We start from the raw sequence: 24,543 nt of genomic DNA on the forward strand, positions 1-24,543 counted from the left end.
TGGGCCCCTCCTCCTCCGGCCACGCCTCTCGCAGCCGCTTTTCCCGCCTCCGCCGGGCCGAGCGGCGGACCCGCTGACAGTTGAGGATGGCTGGGGCGGAGGGGTCTGCTGGGCGGCAGTCGGAGCTGGAGCCTGTGGTATCGTTGGTCGACGTACTAGAGGAGGACGAGGAGCTGGAGAATGAAGCGTGCGCCGTATTGGGCGGCAGCGACTCCGAGAAGTGCTCCTACTCGCAGGTGGGCGCGCGGCCCTGGCCTCGCCTTCCCCGGGCTCCCGCTGAACCTCCTGTTCCCGACCAGACTTGCCCCATTCCCGCGTGTCGCGGCCCGGCTCCCCTGGGGTGGTCCCCGGCCACCGTTCGTCGTAGACTTCCCCATCCCAGGCCCAGCTGCCCTTAAACCTCAGTCTGCTGGTTCCCTTTCTCAGCTTGTTTCCAGCAGGGCTCCCCTCCTCCCTCGGTCTTCCTCCGTCTAGTCCCTCAGGATTCTCCAGGCTTTCGCCCTGGGACCCCTGCTCTTTCCTTCCTCTCCTTCTCTTCTCCGCGCCTTGGCTGCTTTTCAGAAACTATCCCCTTGACCGCTCAAATCCCGACATCTTTGTCCTTACTTTTCCCATCCTAAGAGTGTTTATTTGGAACCGAATGGGAGAGTCGAAGCAGAGTTAAAGGAGAGAGCTCTGGATTTGAAAATTGACAGCTAATCCTCTGCAATTTAGTTTGACAAGTACAAGCTGGTAGGTTTTTTGTTGTTGTTGTTGTTTTTGCGAGGCGAAGCAAGTATGGTGTCTATCTGCAGTCCGCCCCCCATGGAAATAGACCGGAACCACGACAGCAGGTGGCACTGGTAAAGGAGGGAGGAGGGGAGAGGATTTGCTTGAAGGGTATATTTGGCATTTGGAAGACGTTATGAATCAGGATTTGAGGGGGTGTGTTGTAGTGTTTGGTGACTCATCCTATGTTTCTAGGTACAAAAATGGAGAAAGGTGGGTAGAAGAAAACTTTACACGGGATGAGAATTGGTAGGAAGAAGGAGGTTGCCTAGCCCCAGGGCTGGGGGTGGGTGGGATGGCAACATTGGGGGATGAGGTGAGAGACTTGGAGTCATTATGTGGTGTGGACTGAGTTCATAATACCAGTTGTCATCTTGACCAGTTGAGTTTAACCCTGCCCAGTGGTTAGATTGTTGAAAAAACCTGTTATCCACAGACAGACCCAGATGTTGGCTGGTATTTTAAAACCTTTGGTCACCACTAAAACAACTTTTTTTTCTGCTTTCCTTAAAATATATGTAAGCTATTTTTGAAATGTGGTTAGCTTTATAAATTGGACTTTGTAAATTTTTTCTTTTTACTTTAGTAAAATATATGGAAAATGCACAAATCATTTGTATGGTTTGTGGAAAAAAGTGAACATATGCATGCATGTAGCCCCCAGATCATTACTGGCATCCCAGAAGCTTCGCTGCCTCCCTCCTTCCTGGAGGAGGGTGACCATTGTCAAGATTTCCAAAAGCTTTGCTGATCTTTTCCTTCAACTTTTAATTGTGAAAAAATTTAAATCTACAGATAAGTTGAAAGAATACTTTTATGAACACCTGTGTACCTCTTCCACATATTCACTTTTTGCCACATTTGCTTTTATCTCTCTTCTCTATGTAATACACTCCGACCCCCCCATCTCCCCTACCCCCCACCTCCCCAGAGCCCCTCCCCGAACCATTTGAAAATAAATTGCAGACATCATGACACTCTAAATACTTCAGCATGCATCTCCTAAAATCAAAAGGATTCTTGCATAAAGTGCATTGATCTTAATTGTAAGTGTGATATTGCTAACATAAGCCTGTACACGTTCTCTTACATTTTCATGTGTTAAGATGTTGGTGCAGGCCAGCTGATTCTTCTTTTCAGCTGCCTGAGAATTTTAAACTATCACTGTAAGAAAAAATTGTATGAAATGAGCACTACCATAGTGCATATATAATGACATAAAACATGTGACAGTGTTTTGGCACTCTCTTGTGTGATTATTCTCCTTCCATTTTGTGGCTTTTAGGGCTCAGTAAAGAGACAAGCACTCTATGCCTGTAGTACTTGCACCCCAGAGGGAGAAGAACCAGCAGGAATTTGCCTCGCTTGCAGTTACGAATGTCATGGAAGTCATAAACTATTTGAGCTATACACAAAAAGGTAAAAACAGAGATTGGTGCTGGATGCTTTTTAAATGTTTAGATTCTTTTCCACCTGCGCTTTTTTCTTGTTTTTCCATTTAAAGTAGTTGTGTACTGGTAAAATTTAATATAATTGTTTTATATAATTAGAATAGTTTTTCTGGAGGGCCTTTTAATATAATTATTACACCTGAAACTAGTTTTACCATATATGTTAACTAGAATTTAAATAAAAACTTTAAAAAAATCAAATATAATTATTGCACAAACTCAAACTAGTCATCCTTCTTTGTCATTATTTTACTTGTGTGTATATGTATGTGTGATATAAATATTTATTTCTGTGCATGTTAATTTCCCAAACTGTTAAATCTTTTATTCTGTGCTTGGAGAAATTTCAAATTGGACATATGAACAGCAATCAAGGTCACTTTTTAGACCCTAGAAATGAGTTGAAAGGGGAGGGGCTGTGCAATAAATTTAAAGAGTAATTCATTAGATTTAAAAGAAAAACTAAAATTTGGCTCTCCCTCATTTTTTTCAGAAACTTTCGTTGTGATTGCGGAAACAGCAAGTTTAAAAATTTGGAATGCAAATTATTTCCTGTAAGTGAGCAGTGTAAAAATACATTGAAAGTAGCTGAGATGGATATTTGCCAGAGGGGATAAAAACCATGCATTTTCCAAAAAGGAAGTTCTTATGCTTATTCTTTCAAGTAGACAAATTGGTATTAGACTGTATTCCATTAAAAAAAAAAAAAACTGTAGGGGCGCCTGGGTGGCGCAGTCGGTTAAGCGTCCGACTTCAGCCAGGTCACGATCTCGCGGTCCGTGAGTTCAAGCCCCGCGTCGGGCTCTGGGCTGATGGCTCGGAGCCTGGAGTCTGTTTCCGATTCTGTGTCTCCCTCTCTCTCTGCCCCTCCCCCGTTCATGCTCTGTCTCTCTCTGTCCCAAAAATAAATAAACGTTGAAAAAAAAAAAATTAAAAAAAAAAAAAAACTGTATTCCATTTTTTATTTTATTGGAAAACTAACCTGTTCAGAGTCTGCATTACAGACTGTAGTATGAAAGATTTTGGTGGGAATGTTCTTTAATGTAACTGAGGTTTAATTATGTTGGTTGTGTTCATCCTTTAAGGCTTTTAAAGCAAAGGGTATAAAAAAATTTTTAAGGTTTATTTTATTTTTGAGAGAGAGAGACAGAGAGACAGAATCCAAAGCAGGCTCCAGGCTCTTAGCTGTCAGCACAGAGCCCAACACGGGGCTTGAACTCATGAGCTGTGAGATCATGACCTGAGCCGAAGTTAGACGCTTAACTGACTGAGCCACCCAGGCACCCCAACAAAGGGTATAACTGTAAAAACTGAATTAATAAAACTTGGTAATAATGAATGTGAGCTAGGTGCACAGGGATTTTTCTGCTTTAACTATACTTAACGCAATAACATTTACTGAAGTAACAGAAACTAGAATGTCATGGGGCGCCTGGGTGGCGCAGTCGGTTAAGCGTCCGACTTCAGCCAGGTCACAATCTCGCGGTCCGTGAGTTCGAGCCCCGCGTCGGGCTCTGGGCTGATGGCTCAGAGCCTGGAGCCTGTTTCCGATTCTGTGTCTCCCTCTCTCTCTGCCCCTCCCCCGTTCATGCTCTGTCTCTCTCTGTCCCAAAAAATAAATAAATGTTGAAAAAAAAAATTAAAAAAAAAAAAAAAAAAGAAACTAGAATGTCAGGGATTTTACATTGTTCAGTCATAATTGCTAAAACTCTCATGCTTTTTCCCTCCTTTGAAGGTTATTTTTATTTTTTTTTTATTTTATTTTATTTTATTTTTTTAATTTTTTTCTTTTTTCAACGTTTATTTATTTTTGGGACAGAGAGACAGAGCATGAACGGGGGAGGGGCAGAGAGAGAGAGAGACACAGAATCGGAAACAGGCTCCAGGCTCCGAGCCATCAGCCCAGAGCCCGACGCAGGGCTCGAACTCACGGACCGCAAGATCGTGACCTGGCTGAAGTCGGACACTTAACCGACTGCGCCACCCAGGCGCCCCTGAAGGTTATTTTTAGACAATTTCCTTGCTTACTTTTTACCATCTAGTAACCTGGGAGCTTTGGCTGTCACAGCTGGGCATTAAGAAGTACTTTGGGGTTCCTGGGTGGCTCAGTCGGTTGAGTGTCTAACTTTTAATTTCAGCTTGGGTTGTGATCCCAGGGACGTGGGATCGAGCCCCAGGTTGGGCTCCACACAGAATGTGGAGCCCTGCTTAAGATTCTCTCTCTTTCCCTCTGCCCCTTTCCCCCACTCGCAAGTTCTCTCTAAGAAATAAATACGTAAAAAAAAATAAAAAAGTACTTTGAAATTCTGGGTTATAGAGGTTGATGATATAATTTTATCAGCATTTTGTTAATGGATGTATTTGGTTTCCCCAATTACTACAAAGAAGGTACAAAAAATCAAATTTCTCTGTATCCTGGAAAAAATATCCTTTTGATAGGAGTGAATTCTTTTTCTTTGTACTTTGAAAGTTAAAAACCAGCTTCTGGGGAGGAAGATATTTAATGCAGAAATTTATTGAATGTATTAATGTCATACAACATGAAATACATGATATTTTATTATTGTGTCATGGTATTTTTTATATTTTACTACAATATATTGATGCTGTGTTATAAATATATGTAATATATGTTCTTATAGTATATTGGTGTTATAAATATAATATATACCATATGTGATATTTATATGCTACTTATAATTTATACTTTCATGATGCCTGAAATTATAGTTAAAATTAGACCATATTACATATTGAAATGAATATCTTTCAGGACAAAGCAAAGATAAATTCTGGCAATAAATACAATGACAACTTTTTTGGATTGTACTGCATTTGCAAGAGACCTTATCCTGATCCTGAAGATGAGGTAAGGCAATTGGAGGTTAATTGGAGGTTAATACCTCTAGCCTTCACTCCTTAGCCTGTTGTCCAATCTGGGCCTTTCTAGCTGTTCAGAAGGGATTTGGGGATTGCGAGAGGATTCTAGGTTTATCCTTTCTTAGGAGTCTGGGCTGGAGCTGTAACTGGTACAGATCTTGAGTGTTCTTCTCATTCTACATACAAGAATGAAATATTGGGCAGGACATTCTCAAGGCCAGTGCTTTCGTCCGTCCTCTCTCTCTCGTTGCCTGCCTGCTCCACTGCCAAGCGCTCTCCAAACAATGACTTTCAACTTCTTGCCTCCATGGAAGAAAAGAAACGGGGTGTACAGACTGGATCCTCAATTAGAAGTATACACAAAATTAAAAAAAAAAGAAGTATACACAGAATTTAAAAAGAATTTTTCTTCCTCATTCCATCGTACTTCCCAGATATAACCACTGTTAACACTTTTTGGTATATATGTTTTTAGACCTGTTTCGGTCCCAACATAAGTGATGTGTGTTTCAATTTGTAGTTTCCTTTTGACAAAAGTGAAAATTCCGTATGTTCACTTTTGCAACTTGCTTTTCTCACTTCTCAGTATATCATAGACTTCTTTCCATGCTACATAGCACACATCCACCTTGTTCTGATCACAGCCAAGTACTCATAATTTGACATGCTATAAGTTAGTTACCTAAATATTCTGTAGCAGACTGGTCCAATCTCTTTTTTCAGTATTCTAAAGAAAGCTACAGTGGACATCCTTATACAGTAATTTGATTCAGTAATATTCCTGCAAGAATTTATGGATACTTAGAGGTAGAACTGATGAGACATAGGATATTTATATTTAAGATTGTGTTGGCACCTGGGTGGCTCAGTCGGTTGAGCATCTGACTCTGGCTCAGGTCGTGATCTCATAGTTCATGAGTTTGAGCCCCACCTTGGGCTCTGTGCTGACAGCTCAGAGCCTGGAGCCTGTTTCAGATTCTGTGTCTCGCCCCTCTCTCTGTCCCTCCCCCACTCATACTTTGTCTCTCTTTCTCAAAAATAAATAAACATTAAAAAGAAAATGCTTAAAAAAAATAAAAAATAAAATTGTGATCACCTCTGTCAAAAGAGTTCAGTCACCAACAGTAGGTGATAGTGGTTTTTTTCCCCAATACTCTGTCAGCCCTACATACTACCAGTCTTTTTAAGTTTTGCCATCTTGATAGATGAAGAGGTGTATCTTTTTTCTTTTCCCTGATCATGAATGAGAGTATGCATCTTTCATGAGTTTATTGAACATTTGTAATAACCTATCTGAATTGTCCTTTCATATCCTTGGCCCATATTTTGACTGGGTTGGATTTTGTTGTGTATTTACTGATTTGAAGGAGTGCTTTATGTTTAGAAAAATTAGCCTTCTGCCTTCTTCCTTGCTTTCTAGTTGTCTTGGAACTGTAATTATTGAACCAAATTATATAGAGGAACAAGTTGAAGATATCTTTGAGTTAACAAAGATAAAACCTTAAAACTGGATATTTTAAGGTATGGGGTAAAGTGTTATAACAGTGTTAAATCAAAAGACAAAAAATAAGATGCCAAATAAATTGATCAAGGTAGAAGAAAGAATAAAACTGCTTTATATATATGTATATTTGATATAGGTGTGTGTTTATCTGTATTGACATATATATAGGCATATATGCTTTCTTCCCCCTTTGAGAAGTTATAATAGGGAAAGGACAGAACAACAATGGGATATTAATCAGTAGATTTGAAAGTCTGGGAATGAAAGGAAAATCATTCCAAAAACAGTCTGTGCCCTATGGTATGTCATTTTCCTAGGGCCAGAATCTAATTTCTTAACTAATTCAAATTAGGGAAGTTGTTGCTGTCCATATTAGCAAGAGACTGTTTATAATACTTACTTTTCAGTTTAAGTGAAGTGAAGGGCTTGAAGAATGTGGGGTTGCCACATTCTACATTGGTCAATCCATCTCACCTTCCTGGGTCTTGGTTTTCACGTAAAATGAGATGTTACTTATAAAGTCTTGCGAGAGTTAGGTGCCAAGTAACCAAAGTGGACCAGCTTTGACGGTTGTTTCCAAAGTGCTCATCTCAGTGTAACCTTTCGCCAACATCATTTCGTGTTGAGTGAACTTCTTTGGTCCTGTGACCCGCTATTTCTCCCTGGCCCCTTGACTGTTGGCATGTGCATAGCCGTCTCACAGAATCGGTATAGAGAATTTAATATATAGTTCTTCTGTTTGCTGGATTTACTTCCGTGTCCCAGAATTCATTGTAATCATTAACATGCAAACTGCTTTTCCGTGTTAGATTCCGGATGAGATGATCCAGTGTGTAGTCTGTGAAGACTGGTTCCATGGAAGGGTAAGGAAAGCTTTTTACATTGTTGTTTTTTTTAATTTTTAAAAATGCTTGGTTTTTTGAGAGAGAGAAGGCATGCACGCACATACACATGCATGGAGGAAGGAAGGGCAGAGACAGAGGGAGAGAGAGAATCCCAAGCAGGCTGCATGCTCAGCACTGAGTCCGACTCAGGGCTCAATCTCATGACCGAAAGATCATGACCTATAAGATCGTGATCTATATCGAGTTGGACATTTAACTGAGTGAGCTACCCAGGCGCCCCAGCTTTTACCTTTTAAAAGGTATTGTCTGTACAGAAAGAAAAAAGATCTCTTGCTTCTTTTTGAATTGTGTTATATTTTACATTATAATTACTCTTCTAAAAAGAAATTGTAAAGATATGATCAGTGTTCTGTTGCAATATTTGTTTATTAAATAGCATTTTGGACAACTTGGAGACTACAAGGAAAATAGTGGGTTTTCTGTATTCACAGCATCTTGGTGCCATCCCCCCCGAGAGCGGGGATTTCCAGGAGATGGTGTGCCCGGCTTGTATGAAGCGCTGCCCCTTCTTGTGGGCTTATGCTGCACAATTGGCAGGTGGGTGTCTTGTGGAGTTGGTGTGCCACAGTCTCGTACTTGTGAAATTTCTCTGTTCAGTCCAGAATTTTTAGCAACTGTTTTTGACTGGACTTCAAGGTGTAGAAAAAGTGTAAGATAACATACCTTCTCCACACGGTGCTTATAGAATGGTTGGGAGACTACCAAGAACAAATCTATGCTTAAATAACATGAGGCAGAGGCTGGATGAGACCAGAGTTAGTGAAAATGGAGGCAGTTTCTGAATGGGACTTTGAAAGATAAATAAAACCAGAATAAGTTGTTCTTTTTATAATGTTTGTTTGTTTTTGAGAGAGAGAGACAGAGCACAAGCAGGGAAGCGTCAGAAAGAGAGAGGGAGACAGAGAATTTGAAACAGGGTCCAGGCTCTGAGCTGTCAGCACAGAGCCTGATGCGGGGCTCGAACTTAGAACAGCAACATCATGACCTGAGGCGAGGTTGGATGCTTAACCGACTGAGCTATCCAGGCTCCCCCAGAATAAATTGTTCTTTTTTTAAAAAAAAAAATTTTTTTAATGTTTATTTATTTTTGAAGGAGAGAGAGAGTGGGGGGGGGGGTGGTGCAGAGAGGGAGGGAGACACAGAATCTGAAGCAGGCTCCAGGCTCTGAGCTGTCAGCACAGAGCCCGATGTGGGGCTCGAACTCACAAACCATGAGATCATGACCTGAGCCAAAGTCAGTCGTTCAACCAACTGAGCCACCCAGGCGCCCCATAAATTGTTCTTAAGTATAAGATATGCTATTGGTTGGGAGATGTGGGGTATAGTTTGTTACCTAGTACTTTTATTGTACCCAAAGAAATTGGCCCAAAACAACTGATCAGCAATGGTCTTGAGGCATTATTTAATTTTACTGGTAATGCAAATGTGTTACTTAATTTATTTTTAGAGTGGCAGTTACTCATAGTATCTGCTGCTCTGACCTCATAATTTCTTGCCCCTCTCACCTTCAGGGAACATTTTACCACACAAACTGCAAACAGCACAGCCGTACCTAAAATCTCACCCTACACTTTTGATTTGTCTCAAAGTTCTTTTTTTTTTTTTTTAAGCATTTAAGTTTTGGTTTTTTGTTTGTTTTTCAAGAGAGAGCACGCGAGTGGGGGAGGGACAGACAGAGAGGGGAGAGAACCCCAAGCAGGCTCCATGTTGTCCTCGCAGAGCCTGACGCAGGGCTCCATCTCACAAAACGTGAGATCATGACCTGAGCCAAGATCAAGAGTCAGACACTTAATCAACTGAGCCACTTAACCCCCCTGTCTCAAAGTTCTTAAACTTGGTGCGTCCTCCTTGTGTTCCTACCCTTTTCAGTTACATCTCCCACTTTCCACTGGACCTGTATCTATATCTCATTTGTTGGGTTTTCTTAATCAGTCTTCCCCCTGTCCTTTCATTTCCTTGTCTGTCAACAGATGGCCTCATTTCCCATTAAATCAAAGTGCCATCATTCAACATGAACTTCCCTATCATTTCTCTTTTCTTTTTGACAGTATTTCTGGGTCTATATCCATCCTTTTTTTTTCCTTCCTCTCATTGAGAAAAGCTGGTTGTTTTTTCAAAACTACCCTTCCACCTGTGTTTATAGTTAAACCTCTTCCTGCTTCTTGCTTCTTGAGGTATCCTACCTCTTTTTACTGTCTGCAGTATTTTTCTTTTTCCTTTACATAGAAAATGCTTAAGTAGTGATTGGCATTTTTATTTTTTATGTTTTTAATATGTATTTAAGAGAGAGACAGTGCAAGTGGGGGAGGGGCAGAGAGGGAGGGAGACACCGAATCCAAAGCAGGCTCCAGGCTCCCAGCTGTCACCACAGGGCCCGATGTGAGGCTTGAACCCACAAACCATGAGATCATGACCTGAGCCGAGGTCAGAGGCTTAACTGACTGAGCCACCCAGGCGCCCCTGTTTTTTTTTAATTTTCAATTTTTATTTATTTGTTTTTAAAGATTGATTTAAGTAATCTCTACACTGAATGTGGGGCTTGAACTCATGACCCTGAGATCAAGAGTCCCATGCTCTTCCAACTGAGCCAATCAGGTGCCCTGTGATTGACATTTTTAAATGAACTGTTCAATTATTTGAACTCTGGATTAGGCAGGCATAACCAAAGGAAGAGTTGATAATTCCTTTCTCATTATTCCAGAGATTAAGGTTGACTTTCTCTTTTTCCAGATTCTGAAATCTTTTTTAATCAGACTAAGTGATTTCACTGTCTATGGATATGTGTGTGTGTTTGCTTTCATTGAACCCACAGTAACCAAAGTATCTGTGGAGGATGATGGGTTGGTGCTGAATGTTGATGGAATAGGTGATCAGGAAGTCATCAAACCTGAAAATGGAGATCATCAAGATAGTACCCTCAAAGAGGATGTTCCAGAACACGGAAAGGATGCTGTCACGGAAGTTAAAGCAGAGCAGACTAACGAACCATGTACCAGCTCTAGTTCTGAGTCTGATCCCCAGGTAACATATGAAGTATAAGCCATCACAGAACTAAAGCTTAAGCAAAATTACTTCTGTAAGCTCTGTAGCTTTGGATCTCAATTGTACCCTTTGCCCAAAGAAATTCCTTTATACAGTCTAAACTGTCAGAGTGTAAAAAACATACTTCAAAACTTTTATTTCAGACCGCACTTAAGAATCAACATCTCAACACAGAATCACAGTCTGGCTGCAGACTTCAGGATCTTAATGCTAAGCAGTTGATAAAGAAAGACACTGCCACCTATTGGCCCCTGAACTGGCGTAGCAAGTTATGTACCTGCAAAGACTGTATGGTGAGTGACTGATCAAGGTCAATGTCACTGTGTTTTACGGACTGATGCCTAGAATAAGACTTTCTGAAAAATATATTTATGAAATCGATGTTAGCTCTGTAGAGAACTTTAAAATGTTTCATATTAAGCAAATTTATGAAATACTCTTTGCAGTCTGAATGCTTGTGGGAGAAATTAAGAATCATGCAGTACTTTTTATTATCTTCATTTTAGTGGAAAACATAAATTTTTATCTTTTTCATATCATAGAATTTGCTTGGGAATAAAAATTACTTGAAAGTTCCAGTAAATCAGTAGTTTTCATTTTTTAATTAAAAAACATTTTTTTTTAAAGGTTTTTAAATAAAGATCTTTTAGACCATACAACACCTATTGGGAAGTTGGGAGATTCCTAAAAGAGATTTGGGCAAAAAGAATAAATCATTCAAGCAATTCTGTACTAAAAGGCTCAGGTTTTTCTGGCAATTAATGTAAAAAAAAAATTAAATAAATTTTTAGTGATTCTCAGCTCTTGAGAATTGACTGAGAATGATATACATATGTTCTAATGGGAAACTGGTTTTATTTTTTGAAGAAAATGTATGGCGAGCTAGATGTCCTGTTCCTGACAGATGAATATGACACAGTTCTGGCTTATGAAAACAAGGGCAAGGTTGACCAGGCAGCTGACAGGAGAGACCCTTTAATGGACACCCTTAACAGCATGGACAGAGTCCAGCAAGTGGAACTTATTTGTGGTAAATGCTGTTTGAACAAAAAGTCGTGAAGTTCATAAAGTTTCTTTCACTGTTAAAATATGTGTAAGGAGGGCTACTAACACCTACAGTTTTAATTTAATACAAAAAAAGCTTAAAATTGGAATTATAGAATAGGCTTCAATTATGCTTATTATGCTTGCTGAATTGTAGCGTTGCTGGGTATTTAGCTGTGATTACCACTGAATCAGAGTTAGGTGCTAGAATAATTACGTGCTTGAGAAACCTTAACATGCTGTTTTGATTCAGGGTAGATGTATGAATATGGAATAATAGAAAATCAATTTCTTTGTCCATCGATTTAAATAGTTTTCATGGAGCATCACGTGTCCTCTTTTTGAGCAAAGCATGTTATCTTTTGGATGGTTCTTGAGGTTGCTTTAGTGGTTCACAGGAAACCACCAGAGGGGAAAATATCCCTGAGCCCTTAATTGCAGGCTTTTACATTTTTCCCCCCAGCATGCCCAACTGATTTTAGTAATTTCCACCCTGACTACTCAGATGCCACCACCTCTGTGGCATTGATCGTTTCTGTCTTTTATTTTTAACTATCTGATTAATTTCTTTTGCCTTTATTAGACTAAAAGCTTTTTGAGGATGGAGGCTGCATTTGAAGGATTTTTGTAGCCCTCGGGGTACCTTATACGTAATATGAACTGTTAAGTGAGTGAATCAGTTTTGAAGCTTATAAAGTTTGATGAGTCCAAGATTATTTCCATTACTAGAATTCCAGAGAGATAGGAAACCTCTTACAAAAATTCTTAGCTAATATTTTTGGAATGGCAATTTTTTTGAGTTCTGTTTGTTTATTTGTTTTAAGAAGTAGGGTCCCCAATATCAAAATGAAAGAACTTGTGAGAAATTGGAAGCAAGTTTCCATGCATGTTTCGCTTAGAGAAAATTTAAAGTATTAACCTACTCAACTATCAGTGGAAAAGATGCACTTTGTTTCTAAAAGCAAATGACTTGCCTAAAGTCTATGTACCTTTTTTGTTGTTTTGATTTAGAATACAATGACTTGAAGACTGAACTTAAAGACTATCTCAAGAGATTTGCTGATGAAGGCACGGTATGTATGTTGCATTACAGAATTTTAATCATAGCTCTGTATGTTTTGAATAAACTGTTTATTTTCTTGGATGAAAAAATGACCATATGTCTTAACCTGGATCCTTAAGAGGTGAGTGCGGGCAGAACAGAGGGGACTCAGGAGCAGGTGGTGAAACAAGGACCTGGCCTCACTGGGAGTCCTTCCAGCCCTGGGCTCGAGGGGGTGAGAGGTGGAGCAGCCACACGGGGTCTGCAGGGTGTGCTTGTGGCTGAGGGGAAGGCCAGGACATTGGCAGAGGTCCTTGGAGGAGGAAGAACAAATGATCAGGCAGGGAAAAATTAATTCCAGGCCCCTTATTTTGGACTTTGGATTCTATAGTTTAGAATAAAAGAACTTCAGAATTTGAGACTAAAACATTTTTCTGGCTAGTAAGAGAGTCTATCTACTTTTAAGGGTGACACTGATTCTAAAACGTATAATATTTAAAATAGTCTTGGGGTGCCTGTGTGGCTCAGTCAGTTAAGCATCTGACTTCAGCTCAGGTCATGATCCCGCGGTTCATGGGTTTGAGCCCCATGTCAGTCTCTGTGCTGACAGCTCAGAGCCTGGAGCCTGTTTCGGATTCTGTGTCTCCCTCTGTCTCTGCCCCTCCCCAGCTCACACTCTCTCTCAAAAAAAAAAAAGAGTAAACATTAAGAAAAAATTTTTTAAATAGTCTTCCAGATGAATTTATAAATACTTGCTCTTTACGATTCACATATTTGTGACAGAATTTTTTCATGAAATACTTTCTGCCTTCCAAAGGCAGATATAAAACAAAATTTAACTTTTCTTGGTCTAAGGCTGTCCTTACGGACAGTTGATGCTTTGTTCTGCTATGTCCAGACACAGAAATCCAGTTAGATGTGGGTGTGGTGGGTGCCAAGGAAGTATGCTGAGACTTTCTTTTTCTTTTTTTCTTTTTCTCTTTCTTTCTTTTCCTTCCTTCTTCCCTTCCTTCCTTCCTTCCTTCCTTCCTTCCTTCCTTCCTTCCTTCCTTCCTTCCTTCCTTCCTTCCTTCCTTCCTATGTTTATGTATTTATTTTGAGAGAGGGAGAGAGAGAAAATCCCAAGCAGATGTCACGCTGTCAGCACAGAGCCCGATGGAGGGCTCGATATCATAACCGTGAGATCATGACCTGAACCAAAACCAAGAGTTAACCGACTGAGACACCCAGGTGCCCCAAGACTTGTTTTGTTGGAAGGAGTCTCTGCCATGTTGCTTAAGGCCACTTTCTCCTTGCTCGTGAATGTGGGAAGAACTTGAAACTGCCTGGGTGGACAGGGTCACAGTGCTGCCTTTTTGCAAAATGAGTTGTAAAGTCAGAAGTTAAGAGTTTTCTCTTTAGTAGATTTCTCTCATCTTTTAGAGGATGTTCTTCACAGTCACTGTGAACATCCTCCTGCCTCTCAGCAGTTCTTAAACTACAGTTATTCCTGTCCCTCTGGTTACTGCAGACTTCTGTTTCTTCTTGCTAGAACTAAGAATGTTCATAGGTGTAACTGTTTTTAACCTTGGCACTGTTTTTTTGTGTTTTTTTTTTTAATTTTATTCATTTTTGAGAGAGAGCACGAGTGGGGGGAGAGTGGGAGGGGCGGAGAGAGGGGGACAGAGAATCCCAAGCAAGCTCTGCGCTAACAGCAGAGAGCCTGATATGGGGTTCAAACTCATGAACCATGAGATCGTGACCTGAGCTAAAGTTGGACTCTCAACTGACTAAACCACCCAGGCACCCCTTGGCACCATTGTTTTTGTTTTTTAATGTTTATTTATTTTAGAAAGAGAGAGAGTGTGAGCAGGGGAGGCGCAGAGAGAAGGAGACACAGAATCTGAAGCAGACTCCAGGCTCCCAGCTGGTCAGCACAGAGCCCGACGTGGGGCTCGAACCCATGATCTGTGAGATCATGCATGACCTGAGCCGAAGTCGGATGTTTAACCGACTGAGCCACCAGGTGCCCCTTGGCACTTTTGTTTTTAATTAAAGTATAGTGTTACATTAGTTTCTGGTGTACATTAATCTCTGCATTATTGATGGACATTTGAAGTCTTTCAAATGTGTCAAAGCATGTGTGTTCCTGACTCTAGGACCTCTGCTCTTGTGCTGTTTGTGATCACAAGGCTCTTTATTGATTTGATTACACATAGTTAAAATCATGTAAAAGATATATTTCCAATCACATTTGAAACAAGCTATTTTTTAAAAAAGTTTATTCATTTATTCTGAGGGAGAGAGTGCGCAAGCAGGGAAGAGGCAGAGAGAGAGGGAGAGAGAGAATCCCAAGCAGGCTTCCTTTTCCCAGTGCAGAGCCCAACACAGGGCTCAATCCCATGAATTGTGAGATCCTGATCTGAGCTGAAATCAAGAGTCCAACACTTAACTGAGCCTCCCAGGTGCCCCTGAAACTAGCAATTTTCTTCAGTCTTAACCTGGATCTTCAACATAGGGATCTCTGTCATCACTAGGGCTGCTTTTTATCTGATATGATGAGTTAAAAAGACAGAAAAATATATTTGTTTATTGTTCCATGACATTACTAATTAGATCCTTATAAAAACAAATAAGAACCTTAAGTTGCAATAAGGTTAATCTACTTTGGTTGTATTTGTCCACATAAGATTATAAGTTCTAGATGTTCTTAGATAACAGACTGCCTTTTATGTTTGTGTCTGACTATAAAAAAAGAACACTTAGGGGCGCCTGGGTGGCTCAGTCAGTTGAGTGTCCCACTTCAGCTCAGGTCATCGTTCTGTAGTTCATGAGTTCGAGCCCCACATCGGGCTCACTACTGTCGGCCTAGGGCCCGCTTTGGATCCTCTGTCCCCTTCTTTCTTCCCCCCTCCCCCACTCATGCTCTCAAAAATAAATATTAAAAATGAATAAAATTAAAAAACCACTTAGAAACTACAAATCTTCTGAAAGAAACCAATAAAATGATTTATTACTGAACCCCAGTATTTATTCCTTAACATTCTACTCTGCATGTTGGCTGTGACCGTTTGAGGGTCTAGAAGCTAAAAATTGAACGCTCTGATTTGCGTGCTTTTAGGTCCCCTCTCCCAACATCCTTGCAGGAAAAATTCTTTTTTTGCCTTTCAGTGTTTAGTGTTGGTGATCCGAAGTAGGGACAGATCCTTCGAACTGGAATTTCCGAGTGTCCTATATATTAGCATTTCATAAGTGTGAGTTTCCACGCCATTTAGCAAATACATTAGAGCTTTGTGGTATCGCGAGTATCTTCAGTGTCTAGATCCTGACTCTGTTAGGGGTTCTGAGTCCTCACTTGTTGACCAGCTGTCTCAGCCTTGGTGCTTGTGAAATTGATGTATCAGTCTGTGCCGTTCTTCCATTTAGAGGATTAACGAGGGTCTTCCCCCAAGGAAGTTACTTGAGTTGGCATTGCTGTTTGTGCATGTTAGCGGCACTTACTCTTGGGGAGCGAGAGGGAGTGTTTCGCTTTATAGCCAAGTATTTACCACCTCCTTTCTTTTTCTCTCTCTCACTCTTGCTCTTGTGCATTGACTGGGCTTCTTTCTCTTTCCCTCCCTCTCCCTGCCCCTCCTGCATTCTTTCAGAACAATAAGAATGTGTTACCTTTGTAATTAAAAAGTAAATTAACACCTGTTTCCTGTGATAGACTGGAGGCAGCTATTGGGTCAGATCAGCTGGCCGAGCACTCCTGGGTGAGCCGGGGCTCCTGTCAGGTTTTCCCAATTTACTCTTTCATCCATATTGTCCCTTTGTCTTATTTTCTTATTTCTAGTGTTTTATTTTGCTAATATCTTGAACACCTTTGTATGATGCTCTAATCTTTTTCCAGTGAAACGGAAGACAAATTTCTCATTGCATGAAGTGGATATTCCATTTACTAAGAGTAGTTGCTACTTTATTTTTTGCCAGTTACTCTTTTTATGTGGCAAACACCTCTAATTTTGGCCTCCTGAGGAGGAAAAGTGTTTTGGCTCCTTTTTTTCATTAAAGAAGAAAACACAAATCTCAAAGCAAAACAGACTTTGTTTCCTGTGGGTACTCACGTGGAGCTGAAGGATGTTCCCAAGAGACAGCTGTGGTCCTGGGCGAGGGCAGCGGGCTTGGGAGACCTTCAGGCACTCAGTTAAGAACTTACTACGTGGGGCGCCTGGGTGGCTCAGTCGGTTATGCTTCCAGCTGCGGCTCAGGTCATGATCTCACAGCTCATGAGTTCGAGCCGCATGTCGGGCTCCGTGCTGACAGCTCAGAGCCTGAAGCCTGCTTCGGATTCTGTGTCTCCCTCTCTCTGTCCCTACCCTACTCATGATCTGTCTCTCTCAAAAATAAATAAAACTTTAAAAAAAAATTGAGGGGCGCCTGGGTGGCTCGGTTGGTTAAGCGTCTGACTTCGGCTCAGGTCATGATCTCACAGTTTGTGAGTGTGAGCCCCACATCAGGCTCTGTCCTGACAGCTCAGAGCCTGCTTCAGATTCTGTGTCTCCCTCTCTCTGCTCCTCCCCTGCTCACACTTCGTCTCCCTCTCTTTCAAAAATAAATAAACATTAAAAAAATTTTTAAAAAGAACTTATTATGTGCCAGGCAGTGTTTCACAGGCATTAAATCCAATCTGATCTCCCATCCTGTTAGATAGGTGCTGCTTTTATCTCATTTCGTGTGAGGAAGGCGAGGTGAATGATGGAACCCACTCTCGGCACTGTTCTGCCCTCCTGGCTGTATGGCTCTGGCCCAGCCCGTGTCTGTGCGCCTGGATGAATGAGCCCTCTATAGGATGGAGATATATGATTAGTTACACATTCAGGTCGTTCTTTTTTAAAGTCTACTTATTTATTTGGAGAGAGAACATAAGCAGGAGAGAGACAAGGAGGGAGGGGGAGAGAGAGAGAGAGAGAGAGAGGGAGGCAGGGAGGGAGGGAGAGAGAATCCCAAGCAGGCTCCATGCTGTCAGCGCAGAGCCTGATGCAGGTCTTGAACTCACAAAACGGTGAGATCGTGTTGAGCCGAAATCAACAGTGAGATGCGCAACCAACTGAGCCACCCAGGCGCCCCTAAGATAATTATTACCAGCAGTGTTGTTCAACCTGTTTGTGAATAGCATGCCTGGTTATTGCCGCTCTGTAATGCATTTCCCTCTCCTGGTCTTTGCTGTTTCCTGCACAGGTGGTTAAGAGAGAGGACATCCAGCAGTTCTTTGAAGAATTTCAGTCAAAAAAGAGGAGGAGAGTGGACGGGATGCAGTACTACTGCAGCTAGATTGGACGATGGCACCTGCTCAGCCAGGCCACCGCCAAGGCCACTTACTGTGCCCGGAATAAAAGAGGCGTTTCTCGCATCTGGTCCTGTTCCGGCCTCTCCTTGGAGAGGCCTCCCCTCCGGCCTTGAGCTTCCTTTCCTCCTTAACCACGGTCGCCACAGTGTGTATGCCGATTTCACAACCAGCGCCCTCTGACTCCGCTAAATGCAGCTCATTCCACAGACTGCCGGCCCGCCGCCCGACTACCAGATAACCCCCAGGTTATTCGCTTAGAAGTTTTAAGAAGTTCGATTTGGTTTTGAGACAGTAAACTAGTTTTTTTTTTTTTTTTTCCTAATGATTTGTTCTTTAACTCCTGAACGTGTCTACTCTGCCACAGAGCTGTCGTCTCCCGGGACCCTCGCGGTGGGGGGGCACGGCGGGAGCGTCCTTCCTGTCTGCCACAACCCCTCTAGGTCCCTCACCCCTCCGATCGTGGTGCCTTGGGTCAGTGCTTCCTCAGGCCCGGTCTGCCTCTTCTCCCACATCCCTGCTTTCGCAAGCGTGGTCACGGCTTAGAGGGTGTCTCAAAACTCGCCTCCTCTGGGCCCGACCTCCAGCGGAGTCAGGGCTGATGGTTTTCTGGGCTGGACGTCTGTCACGGGCGGGGAGATTGGCCGATGGCAGGACTGAGGAAGCCAACCTTTGTTATGATTTTTACTAATAAAGTGAAAACTTCATTCACAATTCCACTGGCACTAGATATTCGAATTTCAGTACTGTAGTGCTCACAGGGCTTCCTGGAGAAAATTCGCCAGTGTACTAGTCCCTCTTCTGCTGCCTAGAAAATAGACCGGGTACTACCCTGTGAAATCTTAGTGGTTTACAAAGTCCTCTGGATTTCTTTATCTTATCAGGGATATTCATAAGCATATATTAAAAACAGACCTATTTTGATATTGTTCTGTTATGAAAATGTTATGAGAACCCCAATAAATTATTAATTTCCCCCTTAAATCTGTGCTGAAAGAAAAAAAATACTGGTTTAGCTTACTTCTAGCGAGCAGGGCAGGGAGTGCCCTGTTTTGGAAGAGGCAGAGGGTGTGTGAGAGACTCCAAACAAGGCCCCAGGCTGCATGAATGATGAGCTTTATGTAAATAAATGTTAATGTCCACGGCTGGTTCTCTGATGACCATGCGACCCGCTTTTGAAGAACCTTGTGGAATGTTGTATTTTAAGGGGAAGTCCTTTCAGTTGGTATGAAGTCTCTTTACAGCCCTCAGTCTATGGGGAAAACACCTTTGATAAATGCAGAGTCCTCAGTTGCTGTCCCTCTGGAGCAACACAGTCTCTCCGGACAATAGAGGACCTGCTTCAAGGTATGTGACCCTAAGCGTCGGAGCCTTTGGGGCCACGAGTGTACGTTGATTTTCCTTCGTGTGTCCAGCAGTCGCATGTACCCGTCCTGGGGTGAGATGAACCCGGCCTACAGGACATCAGGGCCTCAAAGAAATGGTCCAACTGTGGTTTTCTGCATCAAGCCTCCTAAGTACAGATCCCCATGAAGAGTGATGTGTGGAGCTAGAAGGCCTTCCGGCCACAGGAGGTGCTCGTGTGCCCTGAGCCGGCCTTGCAGAAGGGCTGGGTTGAAAAGCTCGGGGCATCTTTGAGGCTGGTTACGATCCCCAGCCTGGGAACCCTTTTCCAAGTCTGAGGATTTCTGAGCGCCCTCTGCAAGGTTGCGCTAGTGTGCTTGTTGTGGTCCGAAAGTTTCTATCTTCTCAAACGTTTGCTTTAACTGCCAGGGAGTTCCTTGCTCCGATGACAGGTCAGGACCAGGTCTCGGAGGTGACGCGTTACTGCGCAGCACGATAATACGCATCACCCGGGGCTGAGGGGCTCGTTTAGAAAGGTACTGCTCCTCCTTTTACATTAACCAGAAAACCTCTTTTTTTTTTTAATCTGTGTTCACAACTAGTTTTCTTATTGACCGTAATGGACTGTCTCTTCTTGTAGAGACTGATTTTGGCCAACATGTGGCAGTTGATATCGATGCATGTTTTATGCCGAACGAGAATACGATATTAGTTGCTTTTAAGGAATTCTGGCATCGTACGTGCATTTTTGTAGACTTGTTACTGGACTTACATACTTCGATCAGGTTTCTGTAAAATTTAAATAAAATCAGTTCCAACAAAATGTGGCTTTTCAGATCGTTTCTAGTCATATTTAAATGTGCATAGCCTCCCTCTGCAGGTAATAAGAAACATGAATATGATGTGAGTATTATAGCAGCTATTCCTGCCCTGGCGTCCTGCTCCAGCAGAGGGACCGGTTAATTTCTCCCCTGCTGTTCTAGAAGATGTGGCCTGATCTGAGGTTTGCCAGCAGGTCTCCTGCACTGCCCTGGCTTTATAACCCCTCCTCGAGGGAGGTTCCAGGACTCCCGCTGGGGCCCCAGGGAACAGGAGAACCGAGCAAGGCGCTTGGGTTGTGACCAATGGCAACGTGTTCAGGTACTGCTGTGTGTGGAAAGAGAGGCCAGGCGCCCACAGTCTGGGGAAAAGATGAGGTCCACCGTCACGGTAGCTCTTATTTCAAAAGTAAACATGAAAACAGACCAAAAAGCCAATGTAGAGACCCATCTTTGGCCTCATCCCAGATCTTGCTTCTGTGGAAATTATTCAGACTGTGGTCATCACCCGTGGTGAGTTGGTGAGTTAAGCTCGCGAATGAAGGGCTGTGTGTGGCCCCGGAACCGCCCACCTATCTGACCGCTCGGGATTAGATTCCCCTCGGTGCCAGGAAAGCCGCAGTTCTCCCAGCTCCCCTAAAGGACTCTGGTGAAGCAGAAGGAAATTGAGAGCAGTCCAAGTACTGCAGGACCTTGGCGGTGACCTAGTTCAGCTCCCCAGGGGAGACGAGTGTGGTCTGGGGAACATGGGACAGTCAGGAAACCAACCCAGTTCCCGGCAGCCAGTGACACTGTCGCCCAGTCAGGTCACCTTGAAGTGGCTGCTGGATACGAGCCTTGGTCTGAGGAGGCACCTGGCATTTGGCACTGGGCCAAAGCCAAACGTGCCTCACTTGCCCCCCTGAGCCACTGGGCATTAGATAGTCTCCTGCTTACAGTCACTGGACCCCTCGGTTAGAAGGGACCTGAGAAGTCACCCAGCCTCACCTGTCAGGACAGGAGGTCCTCCCTCACGGATGAGCCTCACTGGCAACCTATGCTGGTCTCGGCCGCTCGGCTCCCTTGTCTCCATGCTGTTGGTGACAGTGCCCCAGTTTTCAGTTCGCTCTCTGCTCCCCCGCCCCTGCCATGTGGTTTGCGGTTCACTGATCACACCTCTCCCAGCTGCCGGCATCAATCTTCTAAGCACTGGAGGGGTCAGCCTTTGGAGGGAGTCGACACCATGGAAGGCAAAGAGGAGAGAGAGGTTCGGTGATTCAGGCATCGAGCCCCTGGATCAAGCCTTACCTGAAGCTTGTGCGACTAGTAGACTTCTCTGTAGCAGAGAACTTTACTGTGGTTCACCTGCAGTGACAGAGTGCTCGCTGTCTCGCATGGTACTCATCCCCTGTTCTCTTAGTCCTTGGTGTATTTTCCCAAGCAAAAAGGCTAGTTGTGGCTTCTGGACTTGTCCACCGACCTCCCATCCAAATCTTTGGTCTTCTCCCAGCGATGCCTCTGGCTGGAGCGGGAGGGTGGTTCATGAGGCTCTCGGGCACCTGCCTTAGCAGTTCTGCCCTGACTGCCCACCTGGAGACTCCCACCTGGGCTTCTCCTCAGCCACCTCTCCTCCTATGGGGCCCGTGGCTCGTGCTCCCCTTTCTTCCCACCCACATCCCAGTCTCCTGGCTTCTCTCTCTTGCCTCCGCCTCAGGCCTGAAGGCTCCTCAGTGCAGCTCTACTATAGTTGGATCAAAAAGTTTTATAACTGAATTAGGGCTCTCTGGAGAAACAGAACCAATAGGATATAGAAACATATCCTGTTGGGTGTGTGTGTGTGTGTGTATACACACACACTTACATATATACGATATATATTATCTGTACATATCATGAGGAATTGGCTCACCCAATTATGGAGGCCAAGAAGTCCCGCGATCTGCTGTCAGCTGCAGACTCGGGAAAGCTGGTGGTGAGGTTCCAGTCCAAGACTGAAAACCCAAGACCCAAGGGGAGCTGATGAGGTAACCAGCAGCTGAGAGCTGACGGACTCTCCCAGTTCAGAAGATCAATGTTCCGACTCAGGCCGAGAGGACATTTTTCTTTCCTCCGCCTTTTTCTTCTATTCAGATCCTCAACAGATCGGAGGGTACCCATACCCCGCGCCCCTGCCGGGGAGAGCTGCCTGCTGTACTCGGCCCCTGCCTTCTAATGCTAACCTCATCTGGAAACACCCTCACAGACGGACACCCAGACATCATGTTAGCCAGACATCTGGGTACCCCATGGCCGAGTCAGGTGGACACATAAAATTAACCATCACAACAACCAACCCATCTGTTGTGTCTCATTCCCCCCGCAAGCATGTTTGCGGAGTGAGCTCGGCCCCTCTGCACGCGGCAGTTTTTGTCATAGTTGCCATTTGAACCTTCGCGGTCCACGGCCCGACCGGACCTAGAGGATCACGTTTACGCAACCTTGTCACTCTGTATCCTGCGTGCGTTCACGGCGACAGTGCCCCGTGTCTCCCCGGTGGGGCAGGGGAAGGGACTCCTGGAAGACAAGGCTGAAGCGAGGGTCAGTGCGCTGGGAGCGCGAGTCCACAAGGTGGCGCCATGATTAGGTGGGAGGCCACTGCAGATGCCTGGGTGGCTCGGTGGAGCGACCGACTTCGGCTCGGGTCATGATCTCACAGTTTGTGGTTCGAGCCCCGCGTTGGGCTCTGTGCTGACAGCTCGGAACCTGGACCCTGCTTCGGATTCCGTGTCTCCCTCTCTCTCTGCCCCTCCCCCGCTCATGCTCTATCTCTCTCTGTCTCAAAAATAAACATTAAAAAAAAAAAAGTGGGAGGCCGCTGGAGTTTACGGTGTGGGAGTCTCAGGGATGTAGGATTCCAGGGTGTCCAAGGAAGACTGCAGTGTCCACTAGAGACTTGGGGGTCTGTGGACATGGGGTCTCCACCTCACCCTGTGGCTGGGGCCCCCGAGTGGACAAGAGCGAGGGAGAGACCACGGGTTCTGTGGTGGCACCGGGTAGGTTTGGGAGGAACGGGTAGGTGCTGGGTGCGGGGGGTGGGCATCGGAGAGGAGGTGTCATCAACGGGCCTGACGCTCAGGGGTCAAGGCAGGGGTGGAGCTGTGAGTCATCAGCAGGCTGAGTGATGGAAGCTGTGGGAATGAATGAGCTCGTCACAGGGAGGAATGTGAAGAGTGAGGAGGTAGGATGCCCGGCAACAACAAGGTTGAAAAGATGAGCCAAGAAACGGGAAGCCAAGAGGCAGCCAGAGCGGCGGGACGGGACCCAGGAGCCACGGCACAGAAGTTAGGGGTGTCGTGGGGTCACTGTTGCCAAGTCCCATAAGACGAAAAGCGTCTGTTGAGATCCAGACAAGCTCTAAGCCAACTGAGCCAAGAGACAAAGGAAAGATAGGTGGGTTTCTCCCCTACCCCCCTTCATTCCTCATAAAGCTGATTTGGGTAACATGACTTTCTCTATGGGGTCATGGGCTCCTGACCCTGAACTCTGGGATTGGGCAGACAACGGCAGGCACCCGCTGTGGGACAGACAAGCAGGGTCTCTACGGCTGGGCTGGCTTCCCCGTTGACCGAGGACGTTGGGGAGTTTCTGCGTCTGTGGGTAGCTGGTTCCCAAGACAGAGGAAGGAGAGAAGAGGCCGGCCCGAGGCAGAGCCTTGCCAGCCTGTTCCCTAACGTCAGCTCCCAACAGTCAAGAGCACTCCCGAGTGCCCTCCACGTGGGGGCACGAGGTGGGCAGTGCCCGCCCTAATTTGTCACGTGAAGGTGGTTGGGGACCAGGCCAGGTGTGATGGCTGGGAGGGAGGGGAGCAAACAGCTGGAAGCACAGGGAGGAGGGCAGGACAGAGAGAGGGAGGACGTGGGCCTGGGAGGTGCGGCTGAAAGGTCAGAGACACTAGGGCAGCTAAGTGCTGTGTGAGGAGGCAACACCCAGAGCAGACGGGGCTGCGGGTGAGAGAGCTTCACTGACCAAGTGAGGGCCTTAGGAGACAGGACAGGGTGGGCTCCAGAGCCAAGGGGGCGGGGGGCCAGGCCGCCTCCCCGCACCAGGGGTGGGCGATGTAGGTGGGGTGTTGGTTTGAGGCCACCGCTGAGTGAGTGTCAATCTGAAGGCATCTGGCCCACAAGGCCAAGGAGCAAGCGGCAAGCGGGAGGGTGGCCCTTTGGGAAGGTGGGGAGAGCAGGTGTGGGCTGGGGACCATGGGACTGTCTTCAATAGTCCTCCAAAGCTTGGGTCCAGGCGCAGGTTATGGACACGTCCGTTGTTTATGTGTTGAGTTTGGCCAGGAGGACGGCTGAGAAAGTGCACAAGGGAAAGGGGCAGACACCTGGAGTGGGGAGTCGGGAGGTCAGAGGCCAGAGTTCTAGAAAAGGCACAAGAGGGGTATCAGGAGGACCTGGACAGGGAAGATGGGGGCCTGAGAGC

At 44.6% G+C, this 24,543-nt stretch overlaps 1 protein-coding gene across 1 annotated transcript; it reads left to right on the forward strand.

The window, feature by feature from the left end:
- Positions 1 to 21: 21 nt before the first annotated feature.
- On the forward strand, positions 22 to 20,108 carry UBR7 (ubiquitin protein ligase E3 component n-recognin 7). Its single transcript, XM_030319833.2, has 11 exons — positions 22 to 236; positions 2,054 to 2,187; positions 2,713 to 2,773; positions 4,993 to 5,088; positions 7,413 to 7,466; positions 7,940 to 8,045; positions 10,321 to 10,529; positions 10,694 to 10,843; positions 11,418 to 11,580; positions 12,606 to 12,667; positions 17,836 to 20,108. Exons 1-11 carry the CDS (start codon positions 87 to 89, stop codon positions 17,926 to 17,928), a joined length of 1,278 nt encoding a protein of 425 aa, XP_030175693.1. The 5' UTR covers positions 22 to 86; the 3' UTR covers positions 17,929 to 20,108.
- Positions 20,109 to 24,543: the final 4,435 nt, after the last annotated feature.

The sequence above is a fragment of the Lynx canadensis genome, chromosome B3, assembly GCF_007474595.2.
Source record: "Lynx canadensis isolate LIC74 chromosome B3, mLynCan4.pri.v2, whole genome shotgun sequence".
In the NCBI taxonomy this organism is placed as follows: domain Eukaryota; kingdom Metazoa; phylum Chordata; class Mammalia; order Carnivora; family Felidae; genus Lynx; species Lynx canadensis.